This window comes from Mirounga leonina, unplaced genomic scaffold (genome assembly GCF_011800145.1).
Source record: "Mirounga leonina isolate KUSES-001 unplaced genomic scaffold, KU_Mleo_1.0 Mir_91, whole genome shotgun sequence".
Taxonomy (NCBI): Eukaryota; Metazoa; Chordata; class Mammalia; order Carnivora; family Phocidae; genus Mirounga; species Mirounga leonina.
In genome coordinates this window covers 19,086,355-19,114,206 of record NW_023270839.1, presented here as the reverse complement: position 1 = coordinate 19,114,206, position 27,852 = coordinate 19,086,355, and the positions used below count along the sequence as shown (strand labels likewise).

Genomic DNA, 27,852 nt, shown 5'->3' with positions numbered 1-27,852 from the left:
CTTCCTCATTGTTCTCCAAAGCAAGTGATTTTGGTTTAGATGTTTATATTTAGTTTGGACTGGTAAAATAAGCACAGAGCTGCGAGTTAAGGGACTTGGATTCAGGGTCTGACTCTGCCATAAAATACCTATATAACTCTAAATAATTTCACTTTTTCAGATGGTTTATCTGTCAAATGTAGAATGAATGCCAATTACAATAATAGTATCTCCTAGAATTTAGAAGACAATAAAATAATTTAATAGATATGATATAGCCTTGAATTTAATAGCCTTGAAAAATTAGACAGTGCAAGCATTAAAATAACAATCCTAAAAAAATAAAATAAAAGAACAGTCATAATGTAAGATTATAGTCTGATTGAATGCAACAACTAGAGGGCTTTTCAGAATTCCTTTCAACAGTAGATCCCTGTCTTTGGATAAGCAGGCCTTCTTCAGGTTTCTGAAACCACCTCGAGTTGCTGCACTGGGGGGCTGCACTCTTATATTTATGGCTGCCACTCTCCTTGAATGTTAGAATGGAATGTTGTTCACAGCCAAGTAGTGCCCATGCTTTTGCTTTGGCGGTTCTCTCATTGCCAACACACTTCGTGGAGACTGACTTCTGAGACTTGTCTTATTCTTTTAAATATCCCCAGTGGTGATTATTGTCTGTAGAGAGTGGATTTGATTTTAGGAAACAACCAAAGGTCATTCTGATCCTAGACCTTGAACTAGACAGTGCTAATTTAGTAAAAGAGAAGAGATTTTTATGAAGATAATATTTAAAAAGCTTAGTTTTTAGAGTATTTTGTAAATTATTTCTGAGAGGAAAGCAGTGATCATAAATTTTGGAATTTATGTTTATAGTCACATGTGTTAGATAACTTTTGTTTTTTGTTTTTGTTTTGTTTTTTTAAAGATTTTTTTATTTATTTGACAGAGACACAGTGAGAGAGGGAACACAAGCAGGGCGAGTGGGAGAGGGAGAAGCAGGCTTCCCGCCAAGCAGGGAGCCTGATGCAAGGCTCGATCCCAGGACCCTGGGATCATAACCTGAGCCGAAGGCAGACACTTAGCGACTGAGCCACCCAGGTGCCCCTGATAGATACTTTTGAAGGGCAGTATTTATCTTGGATATATACATTTTGGATTTAAAACAAAAATCCAGTCTTAATAGTTAGAAATATTTAATATCCCATAAAGATTGTGTTTTTCTTGGGGCATTTAATTTCAGCATCTTACTACTTTATTTTTATTTTTTTGTCACTCATGCATTGCCCTAAATTATTTTATTTTCATTTTTAAAATAATAAATACCCATGAACCCACCATCCTACCCAAGAAAAATAGCTTACATAACCTATATGTTCCTCTCCATCTCATTCTTCTGCCTCCCCTCCAGACAAGCCATCATCCTAAATTTGTGTTTATTGTGCCCTTTAAAAATGTATTTCTTGTTGAAAAATCTCAAATCAACAACCTAGCCTTACACCTAAAAGAGCTAGAAAAACAACAAACAAAACTCCAAACCAGCAGAAGGAAGGAAATAATAAAGATTAGAGCAGAAATAAGTGAAATAGAAACAAAACAATACAGTAAACAAATTAATGAAATCAGGAGCTAGTTCTTTGAAAAGATCAACAAAATTGGTAATAGCCAATTTAGCCAGACTCATCAAAAAAGAGAGGACTCAAACAACATTAGAAATGAAAGAGGAGAAATTGACACTACAGAAATACAAAGAGGATTATAAGAGAATATTATGAAAAATTATATACCAACAAATTGGACAACCTAGAAGATATAAATAAATTCCTAGAAACATATAACTTCCCAAAACTGAATCAAGAAGAAATAGAAAATTTGAACAGACTGGTTACCAGCAATGAAATTGAATCAGTAATCAAAAAACTCCCAAAAAACAAAAGTCCTGGACCAGATGGCTTCACAGGTGAATTCTACCAAACATTTAAAGAAGAGTTAATGCCTATTCTTCTCAAACTATTCCAAAAAATAGAAGAGGAAGGAAAGCTTCCAAATTCCTTCTTTGAGGCCAGCATTACCCTGATACCAAAACCAGATAAAGATACTACAAAAAAAGAACTACAGTATCCCTGGGTCAATATCCCTGATGAACATAGATGGAAAAATCCTCAATAAAATACTTCCTAACTGAATCCCAACAGTACATTAAAAAAATCATTCACCACAATCAGGTGGGATTTCTTCCTGGGTTGCAAGGGTGGTTCAGTATTTGCAAATCAGTCAACCTGATACATCACATCAATAAGAGAAAGGATAAAAACCATAATGATCATTTCAGTAGACACAGAAAAAGCATTGGACAAAATACAACATCTATTCATGATAAAACCCTCAACAAAGTAGGTTTAGAGGGAATATACTTCAACATAATAAAGGCCATATATGAAAAACCCACAGCTAATATCATCCTAAATGGGGAAAACTGAGAACCTTTCCCCTAAGGTCAGGAACAAGATAAAGATGTCCACTTTAACCACTTTTATTCAACATAATACTGGAAGTGCTAGCCACAGCAGTTGGACAACAAAAAGAAATAAAAGGCATCCAAATCAGTAAGGAAGAAGTAAAACTATCCCTATTTGCAGATGGCATGATACTATATATAGAAAACCCAAAAGACTCCACCAAAAAACTGCTAGAACTGATAAATGAATTCACTAAAGTCACAGGATACGAAATCAATCTACAGAAATCCATTGCATTTCTATACACTAACAATGAAATAGTGGAAAGAAAACTATTTATTTACAATTGCACCAAAAAGAATAAAATACTTAGGAATAAACTTACCCAAGGAGGTGAAAGACCTGTACTCTGAAAACATTGATGAAAAATTGAAGATGATACAAATGGAAAGATAGCTCATGCCAATGAATGGAAGAATTAATATTGTTCAAATCTCCATACTACCAAAAGCAATCTATAGATTCAGTGCAATCCCTATCAAAATGCCAAGAGCATTTTTCACAGAACTATAACAGTACTAAAATTTGTATGTAACCCACAAAAGACCCCAAATACCCAAAATAATCTTGAGAAAGAAAAACAAAGCTGGAGGGGAGGTATCACAATACCAGATTTCAAGATACACTGTAAAGCTGTAGGAATCAAAACAGTATGGTACTGGCAGAAAAATGGACACAAAGGTCAATGAAACAGAATAGCTCAGAAATAAACCCATGATTATATGGTTAATTAATCTGCAACAAAGGAAGCAAGAATATACAATGGGTAAAAAAATCTCTTCAAAAATGATATTGGGAAAACTGGACAGCAGTATACAAAAGAATGAAACTGGATCACTTTTTTGCACCATACACAAAAATAAACTCAAAATAGATGAAAGACCTAAAGGTGAGACCTGAAACCATCAAAATCATAGAAGAGAACACAGGCAGTAAGTTCTCTGATACGGGCGATAGCAGCATTTTTCTAGATATATCTCCTCAGGCAAGGGTAACAAAAGCAAAAATAAAATATTGGGACTACATCAAAATAAAAAGCTTCTGCACAGCAAAGGAAAACATCAACAAAACTAAAAGACAACCTATGGAATGGTAGAAGATATTTACAAATGATATATTCAATAAAGGGTTAGTATCCAAAATACGTAAAGAACTTGTAACACTGCACATTCAGAAAGCAAATAATCCAATTACAAAATGGGCAGAAGATATGAACAGAGATTTCTCCAAAGAAAGCCATACAGATAGCCAACAGACACATGAAAAAATGCTCAACATCACTCATCATCAGGGAAATGCAAATCAAAACCACAATGAAAGGTGAAGGCAAGATGGCAGAGAAGGGGACCCCGTTTCAACTAGTCCCCAGAATTTAGCTGGATATCTATCAAACCATTTTGAACACCCGTGAAAAATCAGCCTGAGATGTAAGAATATATATCTGGATCTCTACAAGCAGAAAAGCAACTGCCTTTGGCAAGGTAAACCGTGGGGAGTCGTGAAACTGTGGGGAGATATCAGAAGATAAACAGAAGGGGGAGGGAGCTGCCAAAACCACAGTGAGATACACCTCACGCCTGTCAGAATGGCTAAAATCAAAAACACGAGGAACAAGTGTTGGCGAGGATGTGGAGAAAAAGGAACCCTTATGAACTGTGGGCGGGAATGCAAACTGGTGCAGCTACTGTGGAAAACAATATGGAGGTTCCTTAAAAAATTAAAAAAAGAATTACCATATGATCCAGTAATTCCACTACTGGGTATTTACCCAAAGAATACAAAAACACTAATTCGAAAAGATATATGTACCCCTAAGCTTACTGCAGCATTATTTACAATAGCCAAGATACGGAAGCAACATAAGTGTCCATCAATAGATGAATGGATAAAGAAGAGCTGATATATATATATATATATATATATATATATAAATCAGTAATATGGAATATTATTCAGCCATAAAAAAAGAATGAAATCCTGCCATTTGCAACAACATGAATGGAGCTAGAGGGTATGATGCTAAGTGAAATTAGTCAGAGAAAGGCAAATACCATACGATTTCACTCATATGGAATTTAAGAAACAAAAGGACAAAAAAGACAAACCACAAAAGCAGACTCTTAACTTACCAGAGGGGAGGTGGTGGGGGGTGGGGGAAATAGGTGCTGGGGATTAAGGCGTGCCCTTGTAATGATGTATGTAAGTGTGGAGTCACTGCAGTGTGCACCTGAAACTAATACAACACTATGTTAATTACACTGGAATTAATAAATTTTAAAAGGTTGTTTTTTGTTAACCATTTACATATATATGTGTGCTTGAATATGTTATTTAGTTTTGAACATTAAAGGGTGTCATGCAGCACATAGCTTTTTTAGTATCTGTTTTTCTTCACAGGAAGGTCTTGGGTGTTTTCAGTGATCTTCCTGCTGCAGGTTGTGTGTTTAATCTTTGGTAGAGAAGGTGGAAGTGGGTTTCCATTTTTCCCTTCTCTTTTCTAGACTTGTACTTACTAGGTGTTCGTGCTATGATGAAAGAAGTTTGGTTGATACCATCTTAGCTCTTTAGGAACCTGTCTTTTATTTAAATAAGTCAAAGAATATACATGAAACTTTCAGAGGGCAAGTACACATTAAACTTTGCCATTGACAAAATGTGGAGCAAAATTTTAGCCAGGGGACAGACAGTTCCCTGTGGGCTAGACAGGACATCCCGGGGTTGGACCCTTTCTGAATAGGTGAGATCAGGATCAGATGGGGAAACAGGGAGGAGGAAGAGCCTGAGGAAGTTAAAGAAGTGAAAACAAGTGTAGAAATGGCTTGGAGCTCATCCTGACTGGAGTGGAGGGTGATGCTTGAGCATCTGGGAATAAGCTAGAGAAGAAGGCTGTGCCGGTTCTGAAAACCTGTAAAGCACCAAGAGGGCTTAGACGGGGTATGGCCCTGTGGTGGTGGTCTGGAGTGGGGTGATGGCAACAGAATAGGAAAGGAAAAGAAGGGAAGAAATGGAAAAAAATTTTGAAGGAAGAAATTAAATGTAGTAAAGATTGGTTAAAAAGAATATAAGGGGAATAAAAGGTTATAAGGAAGAAACAAAGATAATAAATAGCTGCATTAATTTAGCTCTTACTGTGAACAGGACCTTGCCCAGCTGCGCCAGTGACATTAAATGCCCTGCATTCTGTCCTCACTCACCGTGTTTTTAGTTTTGATTTTTCTGTGTTTTTAAACTAAACTCTAGACTTTATTCAGATTTCACCAGTTTTTCCATTAGTTAATGCCCTTTTTCTGTTCTAGTTTCAAATCCAGAAATTACATTGTATTTAGTTGGTCTGTGTCCTTAGTGTTGTCTGATGTATGACAATTTCTTTTTTTTGTTGTTTTAGTATTTTTTATTTATTTATTTGACAGAGAGAGACACCGTGAAAGAGAGAGCACAAGCAGGGGGAGTGAGAGAGGGATAAGCAGGCTTCCCGCTGAGCAGGGAGCCCGATGCGGGGCTTGATCCCAGGACCCTGGGACCATGACCTGAGCCGAAGGCAGCCGCTTAACGACTGAGCCATCCAGGCGCCCCTGTATGACAGTTTCTTACTCTTCCCTTGTTTTTTGTGACCTTGACCGTTTTCAGGGGTGCTGCTCAGATATTTTGTAGAAACGCTGTTACATTTTAATTGCAGAGTTTCTTCTCAGTCTTGTGGTTAGATTGTCAGGACAGTCTATGAGGGCAGGTGCCACGTGGCTTTTCTTGTACAGTTTGGCATGCGGACCTCCTACGATGTTGTCTGATCCCTAGTATATACTGAATAAATATTTGTTGAATGAATGCGCTCTTACCTGTTCTACTCTCTTACTTAGGAAATGAAAGATGATTCCGACAGCGAAAAGCAGCAACAGATCCATCACATCAAGAACTTGTATGCCTTCAACCTCTTCTGCCAGAAGCGTTTTGATGAGTCTATGCAGGTCTTTGCTAAGCTTGGCACAGGTAACACGTGGGTTTGGCCTTGGATGGACCTCATAGAGGGAGGGGAAACTGGAAAGGATGGGAGAAATGGTACTAGACATCTGAAACTGGGACTAGTTTCTGCTCATTTCAATTGATCCTCGTGCCTCACAGGATCTTGTGGGTGGTCACAGTGTTATATATTTACAGTCCTTATCTTGTGTAACTGGTCTCACCCATAAACACAGACTTCTAATATCCCTTTATTTACTTACAGTAGAGAGGTGAGATCTCTTTCCAGTGGCTAGAATATTCATACATGGCACCCAAGGCACTCTTCTGTATGTATATCAAGGTGCAGGCATTTTTGCTATGAGGCCTTGAATGTGGTCCTGGAAAACCTTGTATTCTATAATAAATACTCTTGGGAAATAACAGGGCTTATGGGAGAAATGAGGTTGGGGCAGACCACTCAAGGCATAGGCAGCTTGGTAAGTGGAACACTAATTAAAACAATAGCTGTCCTACTAACGTTAAATCCCCACTGTTGTTGGTACTCAGCATGGTAGTGCTTTGCAGTCTTGAACTCTGTGGCTATGCTTTCTCCTTTGAGATACAAATCTTTGAGAATATTTGCTTCTAATAGAAACTAGTTTCATCAAAATAAAAAGTCTGATCCTGGGTATAGACTTCTTTATGAGACCCCCCAAAAAATGAATGTGGGGGGAACATCTTTGCTTTATTTTTACTCTCAGCTTTTCCAGGTGGTTTAACTTAATAGAAAGTATAGTGGATTTTGAAGCTACTAACTAGCCAGCCACTCCTTGCAGTAAAAGAGGTCACTTCTGTTTCAGTTCTTTTCTTTAGGTCTCCCTGTATAGGTAAGGCTTTTTCTTTAATTGTGAGGAAGCTTGGGTGCCTGGGTGGCTCAGTTGTTAAGCGTCTGCCTTCTGCTCAGGTCATGATCCCGGGGTCCTGGGATCGGGTCCCGCATTGGGCTCCCTACTCCGTGGGGAGCTTGCTCCTCCCTCTCCCACTTCCCCTGCTTGGGTTCCCTCTCTCGCTGTCTCTCTCTCTGTCAGATAAAGGGATAAAATCTTTAAAAAAAAAAAAATTGTGAGGAAGCTTGCCTGCCTGGTCACTTTAAAACATTAACAAGCTGGGGAAATTTGCATACAAATCAACACAACTTTTTGTTGTTGTTGTTATAAGATTTTATTTACTGGAGAGAGAGAGAGCACAGAGCATACAGAGAGCACAGAGGGAGAGGGAGAAGCAGACTTCCCGCTGAGCAGGGTATCTGATGCGGGGCTCAGTCCCAGGACCCTGGAATCATGACCTGAGCCAAAGGCAGATACTTAACCAACTGAGCCACTCAGGTGCCCCCCAACACAACTTTTGCCTCATAATGATAGTATTATCCCACTTATGAACTGTGTTAACTAATTCATATGAAAGAAACTCAGGTTGTAGCAGAACAGAGTATACCTGGGATGCCAAGTCAGAAGACTGCTTTTGGAGGCATGGAATAGGAGCAAAAGGAAATTTTGTAGAGGGATGTTTCTTCTGAGCCAGAGGGAGGCCGGGCTTCAGAGAATAGTCTCAGACAGCTGGAATGTCATACTGCCAGGCCCAGTGTCCTTTGATCCCCCTAGTGTAGGATGGACTGGGCCCAGGTTTGCTTTTCCTGCCTCTCACTTTACTGTGTTCCACAGATAGGTTTCTTATAAGGGTGGCCTATTTCTACCCCTTGTGAGTGAGAAAGAAGCTCTGTCTGCTCCCACTGGGGACATAGGGCCTGTGAGTAGACTTTATCAAGTTTGTGAACCACCCTAGACTTGATATAAAATTTTTTTCATACGTGGGTTTTTCTAGAGAGAGGATTAGTATGTTTGATCACATCCTCTGATGTCTTAGATCCTAAAAATGTTTAAGAACCAATATTTTAGATTATTTCCTTATGGCAACCTACAACTTGTACATAAAAAGCTCTAAGGCAAGATAGAAACGTAAGTACTATAGGTATTTGCACAAGGGCTTGATAAGAAGACACACTGCATTGAGACCATGGAGTTTTGTTGGAGTCTTGGTGGTTGAGCAGGATGTGTGGAATGGCAAGAATGTGAATAAGATAGTTTTTATATTTCTTTTTTTTTTTTTAACATTTTATTTATTTATTTGAGAGAGAGAGAGAGCACAAGCCAGGGGGTGGGTGCAGAGGAAGAGGGAGAAGAAGACTCCTCACTGAGCAGGGGCCCCCACTTGGGGCTAGATCCCAGGACCCTGGGATCATGACCTGAGCCAAAGGCAGACGCTTAACTGACTGAGCCACCCAGTTGCCCCAGTTTTTATATTTCTTGAAACCCATATTTAGATCTTGAAGTTGAGCCTTAGACTATTGAATTTGTTCAGATACTATATTCGTTACTTATTTAGTCAATAAAAATTTTATCAAGCTTCTACCATGCGTTGGAGACTATTCTGGGTACCAGGTAGTGGGGCTTATATTCTGTTGGAGAGGGGGCAGACAACCAAATAAATAAGCAAATTTATAATATATTGGGAAGTGGTAAATCCTAAGAAAAATAAAGCAGGGGAATGGGGATAAGGAGTACTGAAGATGGGAATTAGGATTACAATTTAAGATAAAATGGTCAGGGAAGGCATCTCTGAGAAGTTAGGGCCTGAAGAAAGCTATTTAATGAACCGGGCAGGTGTCTAGGCAGGTGCACTGCAGGCCAAGGGAATGGCTAGTGCCAAGGTGGTGAGTTTGGAATGCTGCCTAGTGTGTTCCAGGAGCAGCCAGATCCATGTGGCTAGAGCATAGTTGATCTGTATCCTTTGTTCTGCATAAGGAATATAATCCCATTGTGAATTACCTGTCTGTATTACTGGGGATTCAATGTGTGGCATAATCCTGGACTTGGTGAACATGCGGGCCAAAGGCAAATCAGATAAGCGATGTCAGTGCCAGCTCTACCTTTGATCTTGGGCTTCATGGATAAATAAGACCTCTTATATGGCCACAGAGCGCTTGCATGTAAAACCATCAGTGAAATGTTGGAATAAGCATCTCCAGGGTTGTGGAGAAGTAAGTCAGGAGTCTCAAGAGGAGGTGCCCAGGCTCTGGAAGATAGAAGGAAAAGCAGAGTGTAAAGGAAGGGTGGTTGGCAAGAGGACTCAGTGGTGGCTGAGGGTCTGTGAGCCCCAGCCCAGTGTGATGTTGGTGGTGCTTGATAGGTCATATGAGAAAGAGATGTTGGGTCTAAATCTCAGAGGACCTTGAGTGCTGCAAGGGACTTTGGACTTTGTATTGTAGGCTTCAGGTGACATCACAAGGTTTTAAGTAGAGCGATGTGATTAGAGCCACATCTGTAGACATACACAGTGGTGCGGGAGCCTGGCAAAGCCTAGGCGAGGGCGGTGGGTTCACTCCGGGCCCCCAGTGGTTGTCTGCGTTCCTCAGCCTGTGCTTCTGTGTGGCAGCCACACAGATCCGCCTGCTGTCCCTTTCAGCTTCCCAGGAGTGTCTGTTTCACATTATCATGGTTCTCAGGTTTTGAGGAAACACAGTCTTCCTAGCTTGGCAGAAATACCGGGGTCAGACAAAGGTTTCTTGGGGATGATGTGGGTTCTGGAGGCTTCAAGGCAAGGCTGGGTAACATTTCTCTTCTGGTCTGCTTGCCTGGGGCTCAGCTCCTTCTAGAAGGGACATGGCCTCCTGGTCCTCCAACTTTTTTTTTTTTTTTAATTTTAATGAAAATAAAGTAATGCTGGGACAAAACATTTATTGAAGTGTTAAAGGAAAAAAAATTTACTCTAGATCTAGCCTTGACTCTCGTTTTGTCTCTTTTTCATCCAAGCTTTTTCACATGTGTACATCTCAATGTAATGATAATCATAACAGTATATGCTTTTATAGTTTTTGTTACTTAGAATTGTTACACGGTTTTTCCATGTTGCTGTGTGCCCTTCATAATTACAATTTGTAATGATTGCCTTATAGTCTCTTAGTTGAATAGACTGTAGTTCTGCTGCTGAAGGAATTCCACAATTTTTCCAGAATTGCACTGTTACAAATAATGTTCATTACATGACCTGTTTATTCAGATGTGTCTCCCCCCCCGCCCCCCCGCCTTTAGACTGTTTTCTTAGCGTAAGCTCCTAGAAGTGGGATTAGTGGGTCCAAGTGCCTTTTTCCTTATTGAGGTAGAGTATTTTTGCCTTGGCAGTCAGTGTAAGAGTGATTCAGTCTCATAATATTGCAAGCACTGGGTAGTATCATGTAAAAATTTTTTTTACTAATTTTACTAATTAAATGTATTGCTTTGATTCTTAATGTAGCAGAATGTTTTCCCACTTATTTATATTATTTTCTTGTCAGTTGTTCATGTCTTTTGCCTGTTTATCAGATGAAATCTTTTTTTTTTTTACCAATTTATGTTTTATATAATTAACTTATTAGCCTCTTGCCATATATGCTGCGAATATATTCCTTAGCCTATTGTCTGGCTTTGTTTTAGTAATAGTAATTTGTTTTGGTAATAATTCTTTTTTTGACATACAGTTCTTTTATTTTTTAAGGCTATTGATTTTTTTCAACTTTAATATCTTAGCAATATTTTCTTGGAATATGTTTTCTTCTCCACTTTCAGAGAATTCATAAATTTTCCATTCTAATTCTGCATATGTGTATTTGTGTACGGCTTGGAAGATAGAGTCAAGCATTTTTGTAATGGTTTAGTGAAATATACATATAAATAGTGCTCAAACTATAGAAGTGTAGAGCTCATTGAGTTTTTATGAACTTGGAGTCAATTTTTTAAAAAAAATCAGTCTGAGGGTGCCTGGCTGGCTCATTCGGTAGAGCATGCGACTCTTGATATTGGGTATAGAGATTATGTGAAATATAAAAAAATCTTTAAAAAAATCAGTCTGGAACTTATTTTGCTGTAGTAATGGTCTTGTTTTATCTGGTCCCTAAATTGCTGTGCTCCTTTCTGGGGAATCATGTTTACCTTCCATGTAGATCCTACCCATGTGATGGGCCTGTACCCGGACCTGCTGCCCACAGACTATAGGAAGCAGCTGCAGTATCCTAACCCGCTGCCTGTGCTCTCGGGGGCTGAATTGGAGAAGGCACACTTAGCTCTGATTGACTACCTGACACAGGTAGGTATGATACAGAGGTGTGTGGAAGAGTTTACCTGGGAGTTCCAGTACCTCTTTTCTGTGGCAGAGAAGGGCAGGCCTTCTCAAATTCCATAGGCATTCCATAAATGAATGCTGTAGAAGTCATGGTGGGCTGGGCACATTTCTTTCTCCTCCATCTCCCTGCTCAGTCATACCATTGAGCTGTTTGATGCCAAATCTTGATAGCAGGAAACGTACTTGATTTCTGGTAAATTTACACTAAGCTCTTCTGGGAACTAAAAAGAATAAATCTTAGTTGATAGAAAATAAGTTTTTTGAAATACTCTTTTGGAACATACATACTTGTGGAAAAATACATGCTCTATGCAGGCAACTGGGCAAACATAGAAAAGTATAAAGCAAAAGTACAAATCACCCATAACCCTACCACCCAGAGAAAAGTAACAAACATTATAGTGTTGTCCTTCTAGACCTTTAGAGGCACACCTCCTTTATTGTGCTTCACAGATGCTGCGTTTTTGTTTTTTTTTTACAAATTGAAGATTTGCACCAACCCTGCATTGAGCAAGTCTGTTGGCACCATTTTTTCAACAGCATTTCCTCATTTTGTGTCTGTGTCACATTTTGGTAATTCTCACAACATTTCACGTTTTTTCATTATTATTGTATTTATTTTTGTGATCTATGATCATTGATCTTTGATGTCACTGTTGTAATTGTTTTGGTATGCCACCAGCTGTGCCCATATAAGATGGCAGACTTAATAAATGTCTGTGTGTTCTGACTACTCGACCAACTGGCTGTTCCTGCCTCTTCTGCTTTTTGGGTCTCCCTACTCCCTGAGACACAATAATTTTGAAATTAAGTCAGTTATTAACCCCACAATGGCCTCTAAGTGTTCAAGTAAAAGGAAGAATTGCTAATCAAAAGTAAAGATAATTAAGCTTAGCGAGGAAAGCATATCAAAAGCCAAGATAGGCCAAACTCTACGCCTCTTGTGCCAGTTAGCCAAGTTGTGAATGCAGAAGAAAAATTCTTAAAGGAAATTAAAACTGCTACATCAGTAACATGAATAAGAAAATGAAACAGCCTTATTGCTGATTTGGAGAAAGTTTTAGTGGTTTGGGTAGAAATCAAACCAGCCACAGCATTCCCTTTCGCCAAAGCCTAATCCAGAGCAAGGCCCTAACTCTCTTCAAATCTATGAAGGCTGAGAGGGATGAGGAAGCTACAGATGAAAAGTTGGAAGCTAGAAGAGGTTGGTTCATGAGGTTTAAGAAGGAAGGCGTCTCCATGACATAAAGTTCAAGGTGAAGCAGCAAGTGCTGATGTAGAAGCTGCAGCAAGTTCTCCAGAAGATCTAGGTGAGATCATTAATGAAGGTGGCTCCACTTAACAGCAGATCTTCAGTGTATGAAACAGCCTTCTGTTGGAAGGAAATGCCAACTAGGACTTTCATAGCTAGAGAAGAGAAGTCAGTGCTTGGGTTCAAAGCTTCTAAGGACAGGTTGACTTTCCTGTTAGGGGCTAATGCAGCTGGTGACTTGAAGTTGGAGCCAATGCTCATTGATCATTTTGAAAATCCTAGGGCCCTTAAGAATGACGCTACATCTGCTCTGCCTGTGCTCTATAAATGGAACAACAAAGCCTGGATGACAGCACGTCTGTTTATAATATGGTTTACTGAGTATTTTACACCCACTGTTGAGACCTGCAGCTCAGAAAGAAAGATTCCTTTCAAAATATGACTGGTTATTTGAAATGCACCTGGTCACCCAAGGGCTCTGATGGAGATGTACAGTAAGATTAATGTTTTCATACTAACATAGCATCCATTCTGCAGCCATGGATCAAGAAGTAATTTTAACTTTCAAGTCTTCTTTAAGAAATAACATTTCACGGGGCGCCTGGGTGGCTCAGTCGGTTAAGCGACTGCCTTCGGCTCAGGTCATGATCCTGGAGTCCCGGGATCGAGTCCCGCATTGGGCTCCCTGCTCAGCGGGGAGTCTGCTTCTCCCTCTGACCCTCCTCCCTCTCGTGCTCTCTGTCTCTCATTCTCTCTCTCGCAAATAAAAAAAAAAAGAAAAAGAAAAAGAAATAACATTTCACAAGCCTATAGTTGCTATAGGTAATGATTCCTCTGTATCTGGGCCAAATAAATAAAAAACCTGGAAAGGATTCACTATTCTACATTCCATAAGAACACTCATGATTACCCCGAATAGCCAAAGGAGTGTTGAAGAAGAAAACCAAAACCGACGGCATCACAATTCCAGACTTCAGGCTCTATTACAAAGCTATAATCATCAAGACAGTATGGTCCTGGCACAAAAACAGACACATAGATCAGTGGAACAGAATAGAGAACCCAGAAATGGATCCTCAACTCTATGGTCAACTAATCTTCAACAAAGCAGGAAAGAATATCCAATGGAAAAAAGTCTCTTCAACAGATGGTGTTGGGAAAATTGGACAGCCACATGCAGAAGAATGAAACTGGACCATTTCCTTACACCACACACTAAAATAGACTCAAAATTGATGAAAGACCTAAATGTGAGACAGGGATCCCATCAAAATCCTTGAGGAGAACACAGGCAGCAACCTCTTCGACCTTAGCCACAGCAACTTCTTGCTAGACACGTCTCCAGTGGCAAGGGAAGCAAAGACAAAAATGAACTATTGGGACTTCATCAAGATAAAAAGCTTTTGCACAGCAAAGGAAACAGTAGACAAAACCAAAAGACAACGGACAGAATGGGAGAAGATATTTGCAAATGACATATCAGATAAAGGGCCTAATATCCAAAATCTATAAAGAATTTATCAAACTCAACACCCAAAGAACAAATAATCCAATCAAGAAATGGGCAGAAGACATGAACAGACATTTCTGCAAAGAAGACATCCAAATGGCCAACAGACACATGAAAAAGTACTCAACATCACTCAGCATCAGGGATATACAAATCAAAACCTCAATGAGATACCACCTCACTCCAGTCAGAATGGCTAAAATTAACAAGTCAGGAAACGACAGATGTTGGTGAGGATGCGGAGAAAGGGGAACCCTCCTACACTGTTGGTGGGAATGCAAACTGGTGTAGCCACTCTTGAAAACAGTATGGAGGTTCCTCAAAAAGGTGAAAATAGAGCTACCCTATGACCCAGGAATTGCACTATTGGATATTTACCCCAAAGATATAGATGTAATTGACCCGAAGGGGCACGTGCACCCCAATGTTTACAGCAGAAATGTCCCCAATAGCCAAATGATAGAAAGAGCCCAGATGTCAATCAACAGATGAATGGATAAAGATGTGGCGCGCATATATATATATATATACACACACACACACACACACACACACAATGGAATATTATGCAGCCATCAAAAATTGAAATGTTGACATTTGCAATAATGTGGATGGAACTAGAGGGTATTATGCTAAGCGAAATAAGTCAATCAGAGAAAGACAATTATATGATCTTACTGATATGTGGAATTTAAGAAACAAGGCAGAGGATTGTAGAGGAAGAGGAAAAAATGAAACGACGAAACCAGAGAGGGAGACAAACCATAAGAGTCTCTTAATCATAGGAAACAAACTGAGGGTTGCTGGAGGGGAGGGGGCTGGAGGGATGGAGTGACGGGATGATGGACATTGTGGAGGTATGTGTTGTAATGAGCACTGGGTATTATATAAGGACTGATGAATCACAGACCTGTACCCCTGAAACAAATAATACATTATATGTTAATAAAATTTAAATTTAAAAAAAGAACACTCATGATTCATGGGAAGAGGTCAGAATATCAACATGAACAGGAGTTTGGAAGAAGCTGATTCCAGCCCTCAAGGATGACTTTGAGGGGTGCAAGGCTTCAGTGGAGGAAGTGACTGCAGATGTTGTGGGAATAGCAAGAAAACTAGAATGAGAAGTGGGGCCTGAAGTCGTGACTGACTTGATGCAATCTCAGGATAAAACTGTACTGGATGAGGAGTTGCTTCTTACGGAAGAGCAAAGAAAGTGGTTTCTTGAGATGGAATCTAGTTCTGGTGAAGATGCTGTGAAGACTGTTGAAATGACAGCAAAGGATTTAAAATTACCCATAAACATAGTTAATAAAGCAGTGGCAGGGTTTGAGAGGGTAGACTCCAGTTTTGAAAGAAGTTCTGTGGGTAAAGTGCTATCAAACAGCATCGCATGCTATAGAGAAATCATTCTTGAAAGGAAGAGTCAATTGATGTGGCAAACTTCCTTGTCTTATTTTGAGAAATTGCCACAGCCTGAGTCATCAACATCGAGGCAGAACCCTCCACCAGCCAAAAGATTATAACTCATTGAAAGCTCAGATGATGGTTAGCATTATTTAGCAATAAAGTATTTTTAAATTAAGGTATATACATTATTTTGTTAGGCATAATACTACCATAAGCATACTTACACATAAGCATAACTTCTGTATGCACTGTGAAACCAAGAAATGAATTTAACTCACTTTATTGAGATACTAGCTTTATCGAAGTGGTCTGGAACCAAACTCACAATGTCTCTGAGGTATGCTTGGATATGTATTCATGAATTCGGTTTTTTAAAAATTTATTGGGGCCCCTGGGTGGCTCAGTCGGTTGAGCGGCTGACTCTTTGTTTTGGCTCAGGTCATGATCTCGGGGTCCTGGGTTTGAGCCCTGCATTGGGCTCTGCGGTCAGCAGGGAGTCTGTTTGAGGATTCTTTCTCCCTCTCCCTTTGCCCCTCCCCCTGCTCCTGCACACTTGATCTCTCAATCTCTCTCTCAAATAAATAAATCTTTAAAGAATAAAAAAATAAAAATAAAATTTATTTATGGGGTTATTGCTAATGGATATCAACTAAAGTTCTATAGCTTACTTTTTAAAAATTTAGCTGTATATTGAGAAAATCCTTCTCTGTCAATAAATATTCTTCTATAACATGGGTTTTTTTTAAGAGGGAGTAGATTTGTTTTTTTTCCAGTTTACTGTTATGGAGAGATAAGTGAAATTTTCAAGGGAACACTCAAATTAATGTCTCCATTAAAGACTGTTCACCACAAACTTCTGTCACAAAGGGCTATTATTTATTTTCTGGGCACTCACCCAGTCCGAGAACTTAGTAAATTTTTTTCCCCATAGGTGTTGTGAAGACCTCTGTGAGGGGTCCCCTGGGCAGGCACTGAGAAAGACTGCCGGGAAATTGTAAGCCAGCTACCTGCCGCCTGCTTCTGGGTTAGTGAAGGTCCCACAGGTCTGGTCAGGCATGCGTAGCCTCGGCACTTCCTTGACATTGGGCTCCAGGGGTACCCGGACATGTGTCTGTCTGCACCCTGCACAGCTCATGTGGCTTGTCAAGTGAAGAAGGTTCCCGGGGCAGAATGTCTCCTAAGCCTGTGGTATTGAAGAAAACCCTCTATTGCCAGTGTCTTTGTTTAGGACTCCGAGCACACGTTTTTCCCTGGACTTCTCCGCTGACATTTGGGATGTGTGGGTTAGCTGACACTGATGCTGCTATGCCAGAGAGATGGTGGAGCATCTAAGACCAAGGGCATTGCCAGACACAGTGTAGTGCAACCTGGGTGATTGTATTTATGTGAAGTTCTGCAATAGGTAAAAACTAATCTCTAGTGATCAAAATCAGATCCCTGGTGTCAGAGGTGGGTGGGACTCTTTGAGAAGAGCCCAAGGGAACTTTCTGGGGTGATAGAAAATGTTCTGTTCCTTGATTGGGGTCGTGGTTATATGCATGTACATACGTGTCAAAATGGATTTCATACTTTAAAAGGGTACATTTTATTACATGTTACACCTCAAGAAAGTTGATTTTTTTTTTAATAAAAGAACATGGGCTTTGGAATTAGATCCTAATTTGAAACTTGCCTCAGCTGCTTGTGAGAGATCTAATTATCTGTGCCTTGGCTTCTTTACTTGTAAAGCAGGGATGATAATAATGTCTGCATTTGTTGTAGGTTTAAAATAGGGTGACATAAAGTTCTTGGCATGGTGCCTGGTGTGTAGTAACTACCCGATAAATAATTGTTACTGGATCTGTACCCATAAACTGGATCTGTGGCAATTTGGCATTCATCTCTTTTGATCCCCGATAAAGATTATATGCTAATGTGAGATCAGGGTGGATAGGTGTGAGCTGTGTTGGCGGTATTTGGAATTACCTGGTAGCTCAGGTGATAAGGATGATTTAGTCCTGGCCTTAACCCCACATTTCCGGGCCTTGGCAGAAACGAAGCCAGTTGGTGAAGAAGCTGAATGACTCTGATCACCAATCTAGCACCTCCCCGCTTATGGAAGGCACTCCCACCATCAAATCCAAGAAGAAGCTGTTGCAAATCATTGACACCACCCTGCTCAAGTGCTACCTCCATGTGAGTTCTCCAAGCACTTGGTACCCACAATTCCCCAGTCCCCTGAAGCTGGGAAAGGGCTACTTTGGGGTAACTGCCATCAGTAAGAATGAAATCTTTGATGATGGGTACCACCTAGCCTTGACCTGACACCTCTCAGCTTCTGAGAATTAGGAGGATAAGGCAAGATACTGCCCCAGAATTTGCAGTGGGCTGGTCTTCTCTGGTAAGACTGGGGTTGGTGCTACAGGGCAAACAGGGACAGTGTTTCCTGAATGTATCCCTGCCTGCCCCCCACTCCCCTCCAGCACATGAAAACCTGCTGTGTGAAAGAGCATAATGCTGTGAAAGCCACTCCCTGTAGTCCTGATAAAGGCCGGTTGGCCTTCTCTGGCTTGGGTTCTTTTCAGAACCTCAGTTCCTTTTGGCCTGAAGCAGGCCTGGGCTAGGAGGGGGACAGGGTGGGGGTGCGCCTTCACGACACGGCTGCCACGGACGTCCTGCTTCCTCCACAGACAAATGTGGCCCTGGTGGCCCCTCTGCTGCGCCTGGAGAACAACCACTGCCACATCGAGGAGAGCGAGCACGTGCTGAAGAAGGCGCACAAGTACAGCGAGCTGATCATCCTCTACGAGAAGAAGGGGCTCCATGAGAAAGGTGGCCGGAGCAGGGGCTTCTCGAATCTGGGAGGGTCTCTTGTCTGGGGAGAGGGGAAACCCACTGAAGTACGATAACTCTCCCGTGGGCATGTGCCTCCTGGAAGAGGCTAATGACCTTTTTTGGGGGGCGCTTCATGGCCAGCTCTGCAGGTGCTGGTGGACCAGTCCAAGAAGGCCAACTCGCCTCTGAAAGGCCACGAGAGAACAGTGCAGTATCTGCAGCATTTGGGTAAGTCCAACTTTTGAAAGGGAAGTGGGGAAGGATTGTGTTCAAATGGACTTGATCTCCGTCCATTTCTGATTCCGGCGGGTCAGTCCCCTACCTCCCTTGTGCTCACCCAACTTTGTTTCTCCAGTTGGGGTAAGAGTACCCCCATGGTGGAACTGTGATAGCCCTTTGGCATGTAGCCAGCCCAGTAGGGCCAAGCAGCCCTAAGTGACTGGTGCTTGGACAGAACTATCTTCCCTGGAAAGTAAATTCGGGGGCAACCTGGGCACCTGCCTTCTCAGTCCTGTGGCCAGGGTGGGCTTCACCTGTCGACGAATCTTTTCCCTCTCAGGCACAGAAAACCTGCATTTGATTTTTTCCTACTCGGTGTGGGTGCTGCGAGACTTCCCAGAGGATGGCCTGAAGGTAGGTCACAGGGGTCTCTTGGATTTATCTAGTCCCATGCTGGGTCCTGATTCGACTAAGGACAGTGGGGTGGTGGGGGTAGGATTCATGCAGTTTCTCTGGTGTTCAGAGGAGTAGTCCGGGAAAGAGGAGACAACAGTGTAATAATGTGGTAGAGAGAGCCTTGTGCAGACATCAGGAGACCGGCACCCATGACCTAGTCTGTCATACGAGCTAAGGTGCCATCTGGTAGACCCTTCCCCCTTCAGCAGTCCACTTGACCCTCCACTGTGTGTGTGTGCGCGTGCACGTGTGTGTGTGTGTGTGTGCAGGTGTGTGGTTGGCAGCACTGCAGTCAGATGGTTCTGCTGCTAGAACTCGGGTTTGTTCCCATAGATCTTTACCGAAGACCTCCCGGAGGTGGAGTCTCTGCCACGTGACCGAGTGCTTGGCTTCTTAGTGGAGAATTTTAAGGGTCTGGCTATTCCTTATCTGGTAAGATCTTTTTTTGGTCTGAACTAAAAACCTTTAAATGTGGGATCCAGGGCCGCATGGGGCAGTTATCCGGCAATTCAGATTGGGGTTTGTGTCACTTGGGGATTGGTAGAAATGTAAGAAAGAAGATTATTTCTGCCTCCTCTGAAGAAAGATCTTGGTAGTCAAGCTGGAAATGTTACCTTTGATGAATGCCTTCTAAATTGAGGTAAAGTACAGAGGGATAAAAGAGAATGATGTTCAAGAAAAACATCTCAAAGCCACATTTGTATGGCCATTCAGATTCATCCGTGACCACAGGACAACCAAATTGGTTTTAAGTACCGGAATGCAACTATGTAACCGTAACTACGTGGGCTGATGCAAGAGTTTAGAGGATTATGGGACAAAATTAATGAATGAGCTTAGATTGCAAATCAAGAAAATAATCCTTGATGTTGCTGGGTTGTATTCCAAAATTTCCTGGTGGTTTTAGAAGAGCTATTTTAGGAGACAATCTCGATGGGACCTGTTGGGCCTTAAAAATGTGAGGGAGATGGGGTGACAGAGCTGGGCCACAGCGTAGAGGGTACCAGGTAGACCCATGTCTTGCCTCAGGAACATGTCATCCACGTTTGGGAGGAGACAGGCTCTCGGTTCCACAACTGCCTGATCCAGCTGTACTGTGAGAAGGTGCAAGGTCTGATGAAGGAGTATCTCCTGTCCTTCCCTGCAGGTACCAGTTCTAATAGAAAGCCAGGTGGCCCTGGGCCTTAGAGGTGACCTGGGACCCGAGGGTGCCATGTGGCACAGGGAAGCAGACCTTACTCTTCTCTGTGGGCCCAGGGGGGTGGGAAGTTCCTCAGAGGAGCCAGGGCAGCTAAGTGAGCCAGCATGGGAGACTCAAGAGCTCTTGTCTGGATCTGGGCATTGCTGAGCATCGCCCATATGGGAGGGGGAAGGAACAGATTTGTCTGCAAGACGACAGCTGTGCTGATAAGAAACAGGTTTGCTTGCAAGAGCGCTTGTCTGTGTAGCTTGATTTCCTTTGTTTCTCAAGCTGATGTTTTGGGGTCGTGTAGAGACCGTAAACTAAGAAAAATCCAACTGGAACCCACTCTGGAGGCCCTTTCTGATCATTGTGGTGATATCATTGAACCCCATCCCCTTCGTTTTTCTTGATGACCCCACATTGCTGCCCCACAGCATCGTTTCATTTTGAGCTTGGTTTCCTTTGAAGGCCAAACTCCAGTTCCTGCTGGAGAGGAAGAGGGTGAGCTGGGAGAATACCGACGGAAGCTCCTTATGTTCTTGGAAATTTCTGGCTACTATGATCCAGGCCGGCTAATCTGTGACTTTCCTTTTGATGGTGAGTGTCTGGCTCATGGCCAGAAGCCACTTCAGCGGAAAGTAATGCAAAAACTCATCCTTCTCTTTTCCCCAGTTCCCTACTCTTCCCAAAAGTTGGGGCTGGAAAAAGCCCCATGTTTCAGGCCAGGGCTGCTGTTCTATCCCATCTGAAGATTCGCTTTTGTACCGTGACTGAGAGGAGTCTCTTTTGGGTGTGAACCACCTGGCAGTTGATGGCCAGGTTGAAACCTGTTTATTGCATCAGTACATGTTCTTGGGCAAGTTCATTATTTAGCAATATTTGTAATCTGGCATAATTTGTCTGAAAAAGACACACGTTTGTCTGATGTATAAACTCCGGGGGAGCAGAGCCCAAGTGTTTCCTTAGCTGGAGTGCTTGGCACATTGTGGGCGCTTATTATGCACTTGGTTGTTGGATGAGCGTTCTTTCCCAGTTTAGAAGTGATCACAAAAAAGATGGGATAAAGTACTTTCTAAAATAGCTCCCTTCGCCCTTTTTAAAATTTTAGCAATTTTCTCCTTGAAAAAGTCCCAAGTAATACAAATAGTTTCACCCAGTTGTGTAACAGCTTAGCCCCTGGCCTGTGCTCACACAGTGGTGGTGAGGGTTACTCACACTCCTTCCTCCTTGCAGGCCTCTTAGAAGAGCGCGCACTGCTGCTGGGCCGCATGGGGAAGCACGAGCAAGCGCTCTTCATCTACGTGCACATCCTGAAGGACACAAAGATGGCCGAGGAGTACGTTCACCCTGCCACCGCACCGCCCAATGAGTCCGCCCAACGAGTCCAACAGCAGGCCCCTCAGAGAGAGGAGAGGCAGAGGAGAAGCGGGAGAGGTTCAGAAAGCTGCCTCCCCTCCACTCTGCCTCCCGTGCTGGCCCCTGATTGCGGAGCCCTCATGAGGCTGTTCCCGCAGGCAGAATTGATGACCTCTCTCCCGACATGGCTGCTCTGGCCTAGTCTCACCACTTTTTCCCTTGCAGGTACTGCCACAAGCATTACGACCAAAACAGAGATGGCAGCAAAGACGTAAGTAGTGACACTGGCCCCAGGGAACATGTGTGCTTTTCACTGTCCCTCACAGCACTCCTCACCCCCTTGGGGCGGCCACAGGTGACACTGGTAGGAGTTGCTGAGATCACTGATTTTGCACATGTGTATTGAGGAGAGACAGGGTGACCGTACATCCTGTTTGCTTGGGATGGTTCTGGCTTATTGTCATCCTTGTGATGATTAGTAGCACCCCTGCCCCTTTACTTAAAAGAGTCCCAGCTTGTATAAGTTCTATGGTCAGCCTGTTGAGGAGGAGCATCTAATGGTTGCAGTGAGGTGCACTCATGTGCTCTGTCTAGAATGCACATGGATTTGTCTGTGTCTGGACACTTTGGACTGTCATGCCTGGGAGTGTCGGGGTAACTGGAATCTAGGTGGTAGAGGCCAGAGTTGCTGCTAAACAGTGCACAGGATAGCCTCAACAAAGAATTAGCCAGCCCAGACTGTTGAGTGCTAAGGTTGAGAAACCCTGTGTTACTAGTACCAGTAGGAAAGATGGTGTTTCAGCTCGGGTTAATCCTCATTTGCCAGAATGTGACGGGGTCACAGCGTCAAATCCAGATTCCTGGGAGGGATCTTTTTGAGTCATTTTGCAGTGTTAGCATTTTGTCGACAGTATAATGCTTAACAAACACAACGCATTTGATTTTTTTTGTCTCAGGAAAAACAGTCCTTAATTTTTAACATCTTCAGTTGGCTGACTTTACCAAAATCTTTTAAAATGTGAAAAATGATGAATTTTATGTGCTCCAGGGCAGCTCTTACTAGAGACCAACCCCTCTTATTTTTAGATGTGGTAATGCTGAGGGGTTCTGGGAGGCTTACTGCCAGCCTGACGTATGTGACTTGTATGAGACAGGTGTATCTGTCCCTGCTCCGGATGTACCTGTCGCCCCCCAGTGTTCACTGCCTGGGACCAATCAAGCTGGAACTGCTGGAGCCACAAGCCAACCTCCAGGCCGCCCTGCAGGTCCTTGAGCTGCACCATAGCAAGCTGGACACCACCAAGGTCAGGAGCTCTTCTGGGGAGATGGGAGGCACTTAGGGGTGCACTGAATGAGAGGAGTGAGAGGAGGGGACAGAGAAAGGGACTGGGGTTCGAGAGAGCTGTGTGGCTTCAGACTTTTCCTCAGGCTCACTCCCGTTCTGTCTCACCCTGTTCCCATCTCTGTTCCTGTCCCTAGGCCATCAACCTTCTACCAGCAAACACTCAGATTAACGATATACGCATCTTTCTGGAAAAGGTCTTGGAAGAAAATGCACAAAAAAAACGGTTCAATCAAGTGCTCAAGAACCTTCTCCATGCAGAATTTCTGAGGGTATGAACCTTCCAAACTCTAGGATGGGGTTGTATTTTTAGTATGAGACAGTTAACCACATATTCCCCATAGACAAAAGCAGAGCTTTGTGTTCCTTGAACACTGTAGCTCAAACTGATGTCATAACCAACTTGACAGTTGGTTGCAAGGGTTTCCATTAGAGGCATCTGGGGGGGCTGGGGGGGTGAGACAGCTCCAGCCTCTGCCTTCGGTTCTGTGTGCCGGACTCTGAGGCTTCCATCCCAGTCGCTGTCCTCTCACAGGTCCAGGAAGAGCGGATTTTACACCAGCAGGTGAAATGCATCATCACGGAGGAGAAGGTCTGCATGGTGTGTAAGAAGAAGATTGGGAACAGGTGAGCCTCCTCGATGGCTATGCAGCCTCAGCTGTGATGTGGGTCATGCCCAGGATGGATTTCTGCCCTTTAGCTGAAGGGGAAAGCATGGCTGCTAACTGTCTCGGCCACTGTTACTTCTTGGGCTTCCAGAGAGCAGTCCATGTTGTCTGTTGCGGCTTAGCTTTGAGGATTTAAAGACTTGCAGTGTGTGGCGTGCCTGTAGAGCCCTTCCTTTCTGGCAGCTAGACGTTGTGATGTAGCCAGGGGGTGTGTAGGAGTTGTATGTGGGAGAAAGTTCTTCTCTTTTAGGGTGTGCCAGTGAAGGAGGAAAAAGATCTTTTCATCTGCTACCTCATGACTTGAGTAAAATCCTGAGCCAGCATCATTCTGTTTAAAGCATATGCTCTAGTCTATCCCCTTGCCTGCAAAGCAGGGTGCTTTGTCCTTTTTCTTACGTGAGTAGAAGAATCCTTTTCTTTAGAAAGATGTTGTTAGAATTAGCCTAAAAACTTGTTCTGATGAGCAGAACCATCTGCTCCATCTGCCCTGTATTTCACATTGATGACTTAATAAGAAATATTCCCATGCCTTCAAACTTCACGGAACTCATGCTCTGTTTGGTTATTTGACAGAGATGGTGGCTGTGTAAATCCAAACGGCCCTAGGGGCGGGCCGTTCCTTGTGGTTAGGGTGGGTCACTTCTGGGATGGCACCTGGGTAAGGCACCTTTTCTAGGAAGTGGTTTTCTCTCCTGAGCCGTTTTCCTTCTCTACAGTGCATTTGCAAGATACCCCAACGGAGTGGTCGTGCACTACTTCTGTTCCAAAGAGGTCAACCCGGCTGACACCTGAGCCCAGCATGCCAGGGACTCTTCTCATGGACAGTCGGCTATCCCAGAGAAGGGAAGGAGCACCGGCCTTAGGAATGGGAGGCTGCTTCCACCACCAGGTGTCTCCCCATTTGGACACTCCTGGCTACCTTGAGCCCTGGAACATCTCTGAGTTTATCAGACTTGCGGTCTGGTGTTACCAGCTTTTTGATAGAAAAAAGAGATTAGCTATACCTTATATACTATTGTGTTGCAGGCAATTTCGGAGAATTTACTACCTGCTTGGACGGGAGGAGGTGGGGAAGGCCATTGTCCTGCCTTTGCACACCAATCACCTGAACAAGGAAAGTGTCTCAAGTGTCTGTAACCCTGAGATTGTTTATGCAGAGTTTTCTTTTAAGACACGTGCAGGACTTGGCGTGGAGCCCCCTGCGCGGTGGCCTGGAGCCTGGGAGGAGAGCCTTCCTAGAGCTCCTCTTGCCATGCGGGCCGGCCCTGGCTCTCCAGGTGATGACAGTCATTTCTCTGTAGCCGCCAGAGCCCCTGTCCCCCAGGTTCTGCCCGCTCACCATGTCCTGTTTCAGTCTCCGTTTCGTCCTCACTATTGATTTTCTTCCTTTATCTCTCCCCTCACTGCTTCCCCCCACGCTTTGTCTCCCGTTTTCCCCACACCGGGGATAACTAATACTTAAGGTAAAATGAGAAGCAAGAGGAAGTCTCAGTTTCCAGGGTACCCTGACAACTGATTGTCAGGTATGTTGTAAACAGGTCCTCCTTGGACTGAGAGCTCTGTGCCTAGAAGCTTAGGGGAGCGTCGTCCTCCCTCCCCTGGGGCCAAGTGTGACAGTGGTTCTCAGGATGGCCTGCACTGGGCATATGACCTCTTAGGCAGACACCTGTGGAGGCGCCCGCTCCTGGGTCACCCACCAGCCACCCAGGACAGGTTTGCTTGGTCTCTGTGAGCCGAGTGCTTTGTGCTTTGGCACCTTTCTCTTTGCAGCCAGTGTCGTCCGCTTACCTCACAGTTGGCCTGGCCGTCCTTCTCCAGCTTTGTTGTGCAGGGGTTGGAGGACTGCGCCGGCCTATTGTAGGTAGGGGGTCTCTGTTACACGACCGATCAGATCAGGAGCTGACGGGGATGGGAGGTCGGGCATGCTTGTGAGGTGCCCGGGGACAGCCGAAAGCGCGCGGGAGGTGGCCGCGGCAGCCGCACACGGGTTTATGAAGGAACTCAGCGTCAGATCCCCGGAGCACTTGTAGGGGGCAGGGAGACCCCCCCCCCCCCCCCCCGCCCAGGGCACTGGAGGCACACAGGAGGAGTGTCTAGCACAGCAGGCCACAGACCTACGGGGAGAGCGGCCCTGCATCCTGTCCTCCCTGGGGTCTTGCAGACTCAGTCTTGATGCTTCTGTGTTTTTAATGGTGGGAAGGGTGGGCGATGGTGCCCGGCCCTGACAGTGTTTGAGTAGCCTGGCCTTGACAGATCTTGGTTCTTTGTAAACCACAGCACCGCGCCATGTGGGGTCTGTGTCGTAGGCCGCCTTGTGGGTGTTGTAGACTAGGCGCCTCCCAGGCACACTGCCCAGGGAGGGTTCGGAAGTACAGAGTGCATGCCCTCAGCATCACACACCCAGACAGGGACTCTGCTCAGGTCTGGAAGGCAGAGCAGCGCTTCGGAAGAGCTGTGTCCCACTTGGCCATACCAACCCACGAGAAGCCCTGCTGCCCTTGGACCTGTTTGCACCAGCTCGAAGGAGCTTCCCCTGGGAGCAGCAGTGAAGTCATCAGGCCAGCCCTCTGTGCAGCAGAAACCCGCCCCACCCCGCCCCGCAAACCCTGTCTTCCCGGCTTTCTGTGTTTGTATCTTCCATTCCCACAACCTGTGTGGCACATCTGTTTGAAGCAATAGAATAAAGAACGTGTGTTTTCTTCCTTCTGGAATACATACACGACCCAGTTTTCCCAGACTCCATTCTTCTTCCCTAGGCTCTCTCTGCCCTCTCTGGAGGTATGGAGAAGGCTAGAGATGAAAGCTCTGTAATGACTCATGAGGATCTCTCATAATAAACATCAGAAAGCAAGAAACCAGCCTATGTGAGTCTCTTCTCCCCCCGCCTTTCCTGTGAAGTTTGATGGAAATAACAGGAGATAATGATTTAGCTAAGAATTGAGAATAAGCCAATTAACAATAAAGAAAAAAAGTCAGGGTGACACCTCTGTCCTGTCTGTCTCAATCTGTGCCATCCAGCACAGCTAGTGTGGCTGGCGGCTGATGGTTGGACGGTGTGCGTGTAGAACATTTCCAGCCTCACCAAGTTCTGTTGGACACCCTGGAACTCTAGCTAATCCCGATTGTTTTCCCCTTGCACTTCACATAGTAGGGCCTCATGCCTCTTCCTGCAGCTCCTAATGACTGGGAGAGTCATGAAAGGTGTGGACTTGGTGGGATTGAAGGGCCCAAGGATGTTTGAGAAAGGTTGGTCCAGCTCCAAAAAGGCAGTTTGGTCCTGTGTCCCCATATTTAGCCATCTGTGGTCATCCTGAGTTCTCTATTTATTGAGGTACAGGGCATGTGACTTCCAGGAGACGGTGTCGTACAGCCCAGAGCATGGGACGCCAGACTGCTCTGTGTGCCCCAGCTAACTCCATGCCCCCCCTCGGGGCCCCCTGAGGTGGATCTTCCACACACTGTGCCTAGAAACCACCAGCAGGGGGGTACTCTGGCAATCTCTGAGACCCCAGCACAGGTCTTGGCTCTCTGTTCCAAATTAAGCAGAAATGGGCCCTCCCCTTGGGGCCTGGCCAATGCAGTCATCCCCTTCTTTTCTAGGAGGTTCTGGTCTAAACGACTACAGGGTTCATTTTGGAGTTGAATTACCTCTTTTTTGGATGTTGTTTTTCTTCAATCTCCACCTCAGGCCTGGGGGAGGAAAGTGGAGATGACTAAATTTCGGTTAACGAACAGAAATTATCTCCCAACAGGTCACTGCCCCAGAGATCCTTTCTTCAGGAAACTGCCTTTCTCTGTCATCCAGACGGCTGTGGTCCACAGATGGTCACGTACCATCTGTAGCCTAAGGCTTACGATGATCAAAAGAGGACTCTTTATTATTTTTTTTTAAAGATTTTATTTATTTATTTGAGAGAGAGAATGAGAGAGAGCACATGAGAGGGGGGAGGGTCAGAGGGAGAAGCAGACTCCCTGCCAAGCAGGGAGCCCGATGCAG

At 43.9% G+C, this 27,852-nt stretch overlaps 1 protein-coding gene across 1 annotated transcript in view; it reads left to right on the top strand.

The window, feature by feature from the left end:
* VPS39 (VPS39 subunit of HOPS complex) overlaps positions 1–26,710 on the top strand; it is a 47,895-nt gene extending 21,185 nt beyond the window's left edge. The window contains exons 11-25 of the mRNA XM_034994540.1: positions 6,350–6,479; positions 11,467–11,609; positions 17,849–17,992; positions 18,487–18,628; positions 18,773–18,859; positions 19,191–19,264; positions 19,640–19,738; positions 20,336–20,453; positions 20,958–21,086; positions 21,723–21,825; positions 22,071–22,116; positions 23,000–23,149; positions 23,325–23,459; positions 23,723–23,814; positions 24,572–26,710. Of these exons, the coding sequence (XP_034850431.1) occupies positions 6,350–6,479; positions 11,467–11,609; positions 17,849–17,992; positions 18,487–18,628; positions 18,773–18,859; positions 19,191–19,264; positions 19,640–19,738; positions 20,336–20,453; positions 20,958–21,086; positions 21,723–21,825; positions 22,071–22,116; positions 23,000–23,149; positions 23,325–23,459; positions 23,723–23,814; positions 24,572–24,647 (1,668 nt within the window). The 3' untranslated portion in view covers positions 24,648–26,710. The remainder of the gene's footprint in view (positions 1–6,349; positions 6,480–11,466; positions 11,610–17,848; positions 17,993–18,486; positions 18,629–18,772; positions 18,860–19,190; positions 19,265–19,639; positions 19,739–20,335; positions 20,454–20,957; positions 21,087–21,722; positions 21,826–22,070; positions 22,117–22,999; positions 23,150–23,324; positions 23,460–23,722; positions 23,815–24,571) is intronic.
* Positions 26,711–27,852: the final 1,142 nt, after the last annotated feature.